General features: G+C 34.7%; 1 protein-coding gene across 1 annotated transcript in view; it reads left to right on the top strand.

The window, feature by feature from the left end:
• LOC106460700 (neprilysin-11-like) overlaps positions 1 to 10,794 on the top strand; it is a 101,614-nt gene that overhangs the window by 8,647 nt on the left and 82,173 nt on the right. Inside the window, exon 4 of the mRNA XM_022387475.1 lies at positions 8,209 to 8,376. Coding sequence (XP_022243183.1) covers positions 8,209 to 8,376 — 168 coding nt within the window. The remainder of the gene's footprint in view (positions 1 to 8,208; positions 8,377 to 10,794) is intronic.

Below are 10,794 nucleotides of genomic sequence, written 5' to 3'. Positions count from 1 at the left end.
AGTATAGTAATATTGTCCGCTTATAGAAACACTGTCCGCCTTTGTAAGACACTTATGATATGCCTATTAAGACCGTCCGCTTATAGTAACAGATCCTTTGGTATTGAACTGTGATATCACCCCTCCCTTAAGACAGCCGAACCTTCTTGTGCCTACTATGTAGCAGTTATATATCTCTCAGGTGTCGGCATACTTTGCATATTACATAATCGTTGTGTAACCCCTAGGTGACATTCTTTGTCTATTACATAACAGTTGCATTACCCCACGCCGTATCGTTTTGCCGCTGAACAGTCCAGATACTCAGACACAGACTGCCTTAATAAGGTTAGAAACAATAAATGTTGTTACATAAAACAATAATTATGGCACTTAACGTTTTATGCCAGTAGTGGTGACCTACAGATTGGACATTTGTGTGAAATTACATCACAATATAAATCCTAATGATATTTATTGAACCTTTCTTTATTGGCTCTATATGGGTTTTCAGTAAGAAAAGTATAATAACATTTCCATTGCACATCTTTTGTGCTGGACGCTACTGCCAGCGAGGCCTTTTACTCAATACCAGAACTCATTTTGACGATTATCTATACTAGGCAGGAAGTAGTAAGGTGAAATAAATCTTTTCTCCATTTTCAGGGATTCAGTGAAGGAAGATTTATATAGTTTCCCTAAGTTGTTTTCCTAGGTAGTTTCTTGGAATTCTTGAGCCCAAAATCAAATATCTACTACTAAGTTTAAATGGTTTAGCACCAAGTACCGTGAAGTACTTCAAACCAAATCAATTCTGATGTTGGGTTGCCACTGTAGCAGAGTGTAGTTGATGTTTCAACTGGTAGACAATAAAGCCATCTATCAGGTAGAACTTAATGCTCGTAAACATGGTGTCTATGACAACTTAGCTGATTATTTATGACGTTTACTCTGTAAAGTATAACTAGCATTGTGGTAGTCGACCAAAAAGATGTTTCAATTGATGATTATATGGAGTGACTTCTTAGTGATTACATATGGTATAACCTGGGTATTAAAGACATTATGTATTTAACTCAAGCTGTGCCAGTAGCAACAAGGTGCGAGTTAATAACTTCAAACAAGTATCTAGGGTCTTAAAATAATGCAGCAGCAGCTGCAGTGGTTCTGGTGACGACACACCCATTGAATCTGTTAACCTCACCTTATGGATGATTGCAACATATGCTGCCACCTCCACAGATGATGTATGATTCAATCTGACTGGCTGCCAGCTAAATGATAGAGATTGTAAAACTGGGTTTCCAAGTGTATTAATAATGCAGAAGGGGATATTTTATGATTCAGGGAAAGAACTTGAGAGGAGAGATATTTGTGACAACATTGGACAGATTGGTTATTAGTAGCACTGATGTTCTTTCCTTGTGCCTATACTGCAGCCCAGAACTCCACCATATAAACGACAACAAACTCAAGAGAGTTAGTCAGGGTTGCAAGTTCAAACTAGTGAGCCCAGATCAGATCGGATTACAGATCTGGTAATGAACAGTCACCTATTTGTTCCTTCAGGTGTAGTGATTGATTTGACGTATATAAGGGATAAACGTGGCTTAGTATGTACCTATAAAGTTATATTGTAAGCTATATGTATTTTCAGTGTTGTAATTTGTTTGTTAGCTCGAAGGAACTGCGTGTCGTTGATGATAACGTTAAGTTCGGGAAATGAAGATAGACCTAGAACTTATAGAAAACTCTAAGGATGTTACGTTAAGTGTTCTAGTATATTCTAAAGTACGTTGTATATACGAGATAGTTAAAAGAGCATATGGTGAGTTTAAAGGTACAGAGTAAATCAGTCTGTGTGTTAGTTATCGGGTTACATCAAACAAGTAAGTTGAATTGTTATATGTTAGTTAACATCATTTGTCACTAAACCTACAGCACATTTACTGCAGTACAAGTATTCTAGTTTGTAGAAAGGTTAAAGGAGGAAATAAACTCGTTCTTTACAGTTTACGTGGACTTGACTTTACATTATTTTCACCTGATAATTCAAAAGAATGGCCAACGAGAGAAGTACGTTACCACAAGAGTATACTACAAGACTATCAATATTACCGATGAAAGTCTATATCTACTACCCAGAGAGATGTTCTACGTGGTAGTAACTGATACACTATGAAATCAATTAGTCCTGGATCCTCCTCTATCAGCTAAAACTCTACTTTGTGTCCAGAGATAGCATCAACAATGATGCTTCTCCTTTCAAATGTGTGAAGAGTTGTTGCCTCATGTCGTGGATGGAGTATCAGTATTTTAACTCCAAAGTATACACAGGAGCAATGGACTGCACGTGTGTATATACAGTCTTGGGCAAAATGTTTTTCATACTATTCTATATTGATGTTAGTGTCTACATGTATGGAGTAGTTATTGAGTAAATGCCCGAGTAGTAACAGATAATGTAGCATATGATTGGACAAACATGTACGAGTTGTTATTATTTTCTTTTCAAGTTGTTTTGAGCATTTGTTCGTCGAAACACAATTTGCTTCATACCATTTCTGGTCAGTTGAACAATTTCATACCATATAACTTCTGGCACTTAACGAGGCAAGACTCTGCACCAAGTACAGAAAAACTGTCTGAACAAAGCGTTGATCTGTTTCGAAAAAGATTATACCAAAAGCACATCCTTTTATACAAAACAGGTGTGCATAGGACATTGCCAGAATATTAGGGTACTCCCAGTGTACTGAATCCAGAATCCTGAAACCATCATCGGACTACAGGAAACGTTGTTCCAAGAAAATCTATTGGTAGACACCGAAATATTACTGCCCAAGATGACCGTGTTTTGATCAGTTTAACACACCAAGATCAAAAGAAGTCTTGCAACACCTTATGACAGGAATGGCATGAAAATATTCATTCCAGGGTATCCAAAAGAACATTGAATAGGAGACTGACCAAACAAAATGATTTTCCAAGAAGGGCTATCTGCAAACCAATATTAACCAGAATTCACCACAGTCACTGTGTTACTTGGGCAAGACAGCGTGCCAACTTACAGTTAGGACACTGGTGAAATGCCATATTTTCAGATGAGTCATGTTTCTGACTTGTTAAAGCTGATGATAGAATTCGTATTCATCGTTTGCCTGGAGAACAGCTGAGGTAATACTGTCTTTCCCACAGGGAACACACAATAAGTGGTGCAGTACATGTTTGGGTAGCTATTCATCATGATGGAAAAGCTGCTCTTCAAATTCTTCAAGGAAATGTCAATGGCGCGTCCAACAGGCATCACAAGGAGATGATATTTCTGCCATATGCTAGGGCAATATTTAACAATAACTTAGTGTTCCAGGATGACAATACCACTGCCCACAGTGTGCGTATTGTACAGGATTATCTCGACCAGGGGGACTGTACAAGACTGCCATAGCCAGCAAAGTTTCCAGATTGTAATATCATTGAGAACTGTTGGGCAGAACTGAGCCAGAAAACTGCCTAAAACAGCTACTGTAGCTGAGTTGCAGCTTCTTCTATTGACAAGTTGAGATGAAATCATGGTGGATTACATCAATAACCTCATCGATAGCATGCCACGTTGCCATTAGAGTATGAAGACCAACAAAGTACTGAATGTTTAATGCAAAGTGTTATAAGGTTACAGACGCTATTTATAACAATTTGGTGTTATATTTGTCATTGTACATGTTTTTGTAAAGTTTCGTTGTGATAGGTGAAATGCTGAATTACACACCTTTCCAAAGGTGTCTCATAAAATTGTTTGCTGTTTTAATAAATCGTTTATGATGTTCGTAGAACCTGTCTGATCATACAAATTACATATGTAAGAATTAATATAACATGCATTTCTCAGTTTAACAGCGCTAAGTTATTTATATTCCATCTTTATAATAATGATGTTATTTGTTATAAAATATGCAAACATTTTGGTCAAGACTGTATTTTTTACATTACAGCTCCATCTAATACACATGTTGAGTTTTAGGGTGTTCTGCAGGTCACACCACCAACTAAATCCATGGTTCAAGCAATGCCTAAGATACTGTTTTCTTGGACAGTCACCTCGATAAGAACAAGATATATTCTGATTATGGTTTGTAATTAATGTAAATAAACTCTAATGATACTGACTGGATCAATCACTGGTACAGAACATGTAGAAGAAGTGTCAAAAACTAGCAGTACAGCTTATGTTATTTTACACTACATCAACTGGAAATCTTTTGTCTAAGCCTAAATCAGTTAACAATTGTCTTGTTTGCCCTGATGAAGCCATAGTAGTGAAATGTTGGTTTAAATCCCCCCCCCCCAAATGTTTTCTGAAGTAATAGGTTTGGTTTTATTTATCATTTTAACATTCAATACAACTCTCCATTTTGCACTACCAACTTTAAACTTTCAGAATAATATAGCTGTTCAGTATATTGAGTTTTGTGTCATACATTATAATATTCCAAACATATAAAAATATTTATGTTTTATACATAACAATGATATGGTTTGTTTTGCTAACATGGAGCTTTTAAGATGATATTGTTACGTCTCCGTTTGTTAATTGATTTTTTCGTAACTTCGTTCCGAGGAAATTTTAACGACACAAGTCTTTACTTAATAAAACTGGTTTATTCTTGTTATGTATAAAACTGATGTTAGACTGCAGTTATAATGTTCTGAGGATAATCAAAGCACACAGTTACTCGATCTTCGCATCCCACCCCACCCCCGTGAGTCAGTGGTAAGTTACGGACCTAAAACGCTAAAATCTGGGATTTGATTCTACCTGGTGAACAAAGCGCAGATAATTTATTGTGTACTTTTTGCGCCAAAACAAACATACAAACTATATACCGTAGTCGCGATGATGAAGGTTCAAGGACCGGGTCAGTAGAAGGGCAAGTGTAAAGGTTTCTTACGGGTGGAATGAAAAAGTCTAGACACCGTGTGAAGTTGAAATAAAGCGGATACGCCATTGAGTAAATACTGTTTGATTGTACAGGAGTCGGACTATTACTTGATATGATTGTATTTAAATTGAAAATAAGGAAAAGAAACTGTACTTAACAACGGATTAATTAAAACAAACTTTAGTTGCAAATAAGTTTAAGACTATTGGTGTTGTATGACTTGGAGAATATGCTGTTGTTTGGAGTTAACCACAAATCTACACAATAGGCTATGTGTGCTCTGCCCACCACGGGTATCGAAACCAGATTTCTAGCGTTGCAAGTCCGCAGACATACCGCTGTGCCACTGGGGGGCTGGAGAATATGTTATGACAGTAGTCAGTTTAAAAACAAGGATGAACTCTTGGCTATCTCAAGTGAGAATTGAACCTTTTGTAAGTGTCAAAACTCATCTTATATTCAACATCCTCCCTATAACTAACTAATCGCAAAATTGAGTCATTTATCCGAATGTCTTTCTGCTCCATGTAACAAATGTAGATCTGTCCCACAAATACAAGATAAAGTAGGACATAATACAACTATCTTATGAAAGAATAGATAGTTTCTATGATTGGATGTAACAACCAAGTCTGAATTGGATTATCGCCCTTACCAGATTTAGCATGGTCCAAATCAGAACTTCAAAATGGGTATTTTATTATATATGCAACATATATCATAATAAGACTGTTAATAATTTCTTATCACATATGTTTACCGGTCCTAGAAGAAAAATAAAATTATATTTTAGTTTCATACTTTGTGTGTTGTCAATGAGGCCTTAAACCTGTTATGTTTTCTAGAGTAATGGGTCGTATTTTATTTTATTCCTGTATGTTATTCTTAAGTACCGAACACAAGTGATGTATAATTTTTCATCAATTTTAGTGTTTTCCATAAAACTAAGAAAGTTCACAACACTTTGTAGTTTTTTTTCAGAATTTGTAGTACATAATGGAGGGATTTAAACATTTTGATAGTAAAGTAAGAAAAAGAAAACGACTATTTCTCTCCAGATAATAATAAAAATACTTTTTATTTCAGCCGACGTTTCGCCATTGCGGCTTCATCAGGGCTTTTACTATTCATTTTATTTTATCTGGAGAGTAAAGGTCGTTTTTTTTTCTAACTTTATTGTTTTGTTGTTATTGGTCTGAAAAGGGTTAATTTTTTTCAAAGTTCTCTTTTTTAAGTTCAGTAGATGGCTGTCAAATTGTATCTATGACTTAATTACATCCTTAATAAGCTAATACAGTGCGAAGTAAAAATATTTAATCACGAGTACATCCGAGGTAGATGCGAATTACGGTTATAACAAAATCATTAGGTACAACACAAATTACCATTGCTTATTCTAGTGTTATCTAGCCATTCTTTGACAATTGTATTATTTTGTGTAGGTGTGTTATCAAAATTATATTACATTGTGTGTGTCGCCAGCTAAATCTAACTATACCGATTGATTCATCACTTTTATTCTTTTATAAAATATTATCAGTCCATAAAACTCTTAAACGTGTGTTTTGAAATAAGACCAAACGCTAACAGATTATGTTCATAGTAATATCGCAGTACAAGAGTTTTGATTAAGTCGGTCATTTGATTCTCAAGTCAGTCTGTGGCAGCCTTTACATATTTCAGGTCGTCAAGTCCATTGTGTTACGCCAAGTACGATGCAAACACACACACACATATACAAAATATCAGAAATATATTTCAGACAGCGAAACATTAAATGTAAGAAAGAATCGATAAGAATACGAACTTTACCATCAACAGAACATATGATCTATACATTTGTACATGAACAAAGCACGGTGAGTGCATTGCATTAAATTATGAAGGATACGTAAACTCCACAGCCATCCAATACTAGACACAGGCTCATGATTATTGAAGGGAGCAGGACTGTTTTTGCTAATGTAGGTCAAGCACAGCTACTGTGTGGCGACCTATTGCTGATAAGTGGATACAATATTGTTTATTCAGACTAGCCAATCACTCGAGTTGTTGCTTTTAACGATTCAGAGCAATTTTCCAAGGTAGAAATTATTAACTTCTATCCAGGAAATCGTTAATGTTGACAATCTGTAATCAAACACATTACACTTTGCTTAATTCATAGTGACTTGTTTTGTTTTTAATGTAACGGAAAAAGTCAATGTTAGTGCAATTTGATTTATTTTTCTTCTAATATCGTTGGCTTATAAATGTCACTATCATTATCGGTAACGTTGCGAGCAATTTGACAGAGGTTAGAAATTCTCATACTTTAGAGTGGTATATAAACACCCGAAATATTTAAAATATGAGTTTTCACTGTTAACTTTTATTTAGAAAATTAACTTTTGAATGAGTAAAACACGTGTATACAGCTAAATCTTAGAAAAAAAACTAGTGTATATAGATATTAACTCCTGTTAAAACAATCTGAAGATCTATAAAATGTTGAATATAGGAACCAATTCACTCTAAAAGAACAACAAAATGAAGGTCAGACAATCAGAAAATATGCACAAGAAATTGTAAATGCGTATATACAATAAAATTATGTTAAACAATTAGATAATCATACATGAAAATTCAAAAATATTTCACATCCGTATGGTTGCACCATGTTAACGTTATCATAAGATTTAATGATGCATTGCATATCTGTATGGCTACACAATGTTAACATGATCAAAAGATTTAACGAGTTTTTGCATATATATATATATATACAGATACACCAAGTTAAATATTTAGATTTCAAATAATATTAAAAGTCTATAAGGTTTCATCTTGTTCAAATAATCAGAAAATTTACTGAACTGTTGCACAGGAATAGTTGTTGACTTTGAAAATTTCGAAAGTTTATGTTCAACTAATATATTCAAAGCCATTTTCACCAGTTAACTTATATATTTATAATTCATGCATACATACATTTGATGTTGCACTGGCGAGTTCTTATGTTTATTGTTGGCATAAAGTGAAACGTTGATGAAGACTGTTCCTATTTTTGATAAATAAAACGTCTCTCCCCTAAACATTTTGTAAGCTATACTGAAGTCGTATGAAAACATTTGTGTGAATATTAGTTTATTAAATGACGGTTAAAACGGCACAGTTGAAGGTCAGACTCCTGGCTAAAATTTTTGTACATTTAATTTCAATATAAACGAGTTTTTGGTTTATAAAGTGTCAAAAGTTATTCTGAACAAGTGATTCCAAAATATTAAAATGTTAACTTCTGTTATTTTAGCGGCTGGCCTCCTGGCGTCCATGAACCAGTCGGTAGACCCTTGTTCTGACTTCTACACCTACACCTGTGGAGGATGGATCAACAAAGCTGTCATCCCTGATTCTGCTAAAGATAGCATCTATGATGTGAGAAGGAAACTGGAGTTTCAAACAACACATAGGCTAAAAGGTATAGTGATTTCTTATTTTCGTTAATTTCCTACAATAACTCTTGAATGGTAAGCTGTAGTTGTTATGTGATTCCAGACTAACGTAAATTTGACTACAGAAATTGAGCACGTTATATTAAGCAATATTGGAGCTTCAGCACGTCGTTACAGTTCATGTCAACACGTCCAGTTGTGCTCTTCCTTACGATCAAGGATCTTGACAATAGCTCTGAAGCATAGTTTCCGTTGCCAAAGGTTCTGCCGTAAGTGAAAAACCACAGTAAACGGAACAAACTGTCAGAAGTCTGATATTAGAGAAACTAGTTTCGACTGAAGAGGACTCACTTAGTTTCTCCAATATCATGACTTCTGATATTTTGTTCCGTTTACTGTGGTTTTTCACTAATTGCTATACACGATATTGTGTTCTTTTATTATTGTTGTTCTGTCGTAAGGCTGTCATGTCCAAAGTACATCTCTTCGCTCTGTAGCTTTCGATAATCCATCTAGGGTAGGAGAAAACTGTTTCCCAGTGCTGTTTCAACAGTCCAATCACACAGACATTCATAAGCGCTGCGTCCGGTGACTTGACTAGTAGGTTTTCATACGGATCAACATGAACACTTGTTTAATTCTCTAGCTACTTGAGAACGAGACGGGTGAAATATATATGTCTTCCAAGCAACTTTTGTACACGTGACTTGTGTCACTTTTCCAGGTGGAGACCCTTCTTGGTGACGTCGCGTACTGTTGCCTGGGGCACGTGGACGGCTTTTACCACTGTTATTTGTCTTCGTAGGTTCTCACCCGTTACAAGACAGTGCACTTTGCTTACTACGTCTGGGGTAAGACGTGTTGCACTTGGGTGTCCTAAATTAATTCATATTCTTTTGTTTTTCAATGCTATTAAGGATAAGGAATATCCCTGTTTTGGAAACTCTAAATCCTCGATTTGAACACATATTTATGATCTGAGCGCATGAATATTTTGAGTCGGAAAGGGTTGTTATATACCCTTTCCAAAAGCGATCAATTTGCGGTGTCATCACACTACCTACGAAACGCCAAACTTTAAATGTAGTTCTGATACAATCTGTTCTACCGCGACTTTATATCGGTTATGGTTGCTGATCGTTGTAATATAATGTACTCTACCCTCTGATATAATCGATAAACGTTTTTTGAAAAAAGGAACCAAACACGCTGCTAACGTTGATTTTGCAATTAGTAGTGGTCGTAACTTTATTTGTTTGCAGCTAAGCCACCGCGGGAAATCAAACCCCAGATTTTTGAGTTGTAAGTCCGTAAACTTACGCTGTCCCACCGAGGGGCATGTTTTCGTAACATTAACAAAACAGAGTTGTTTAGAAAAAAAATTCCATAAAATTAATGCAAAAATATGTAATATCTGTAAAAATACACAAAGATAATTTCTATTGCGACAAACGTCATAAATTTCATACAATACATGAGCGCTAAAACAACAATACAGAAAGATTCATAGACTACAGGTCTTTTATCGACAATACCATAGACTTAACAAAACATAATATTGTCATAGAAACAATAATATGGAATTCATAAAGCACAAGTGGCATCTCAAGAATACCGCGAAAAAAACAACAACGACAAAAGCATTACGTTAATATTACCATAGTACATATTACAGTATGTAAGTGCTACTGCAACAATAACACTGTAACAAAACTAAAGTGTTAAAGCGACACTAATAATACCGTGAGATAATTTACAAAACATAACTACTATAGCAAAAAAATATCGTTCAATTCTTACAGACTCATGTGCTAAAGGAACGATAATATAACATGAACGAAACAAAAGACTAAAGTAACAATATCACAGAGAGAGCAATAAATACAAAAATATTCACGAACAAAACATATATTACAACAATATTTTAAATTCTTAAAACAGAAGTGCTATAGCAGTAATATATTCAATTCATACAATAAACGTACTACATAAAACGACATATACAAAATTAGATCTAAACATAAAATACTGGAGCGCGAAAATTTTGCCACTATCTATTATGACACTGCAAAAACTTAACTATAAGTTCAAACAGCGGTTTGACGTAGGTTTCCGGAAAACATTTCGACGAAACTATCATTATCAACAAGACAGAAAGATTGAAACAAAATAAGCCTGACAAGTTTGCAATATCATCAGTATAAATGTATCCATAAGAAATTGCCATTAACTGGTTTCCTTATTATAATATTGGTTATCTTACTGTAGAAATTATTACCTGTACCACTTACTTAAAAATCAGTTTAATACATTTAATTACTTCTCATTTTTCCCTATCTACTTGCTGGGTAATTTAAGCATCTTTTGTATATTTGAACAAAATGAATTCGATTTGATTTAAAATAACACCGTCGATTTCATAAATATTTACTATTAATATGAGT

Source organism: Limulus polyphemus, unplaced genomic scaffold (assembly GCF_000517525.1).
Source record: "Limulus polyphemus unplaced genomic scaffold, Limulus_polyphemus-2.1.2 Scaffold818, whole genome shotgun sequence".
Classification (NCBI taxonomy): domain Eukaryota; kingdom Metazoa; phylum Arthropoda; class Merostomata; order Xiphosura; family Limulidae; genus Limulus; species Limulus polyphemus.
The sequence above is the reverse complement of the archived record's forward strand: the minus strand, read 5'-3'. Positions and strand labels throughout refer to the sequence as shown.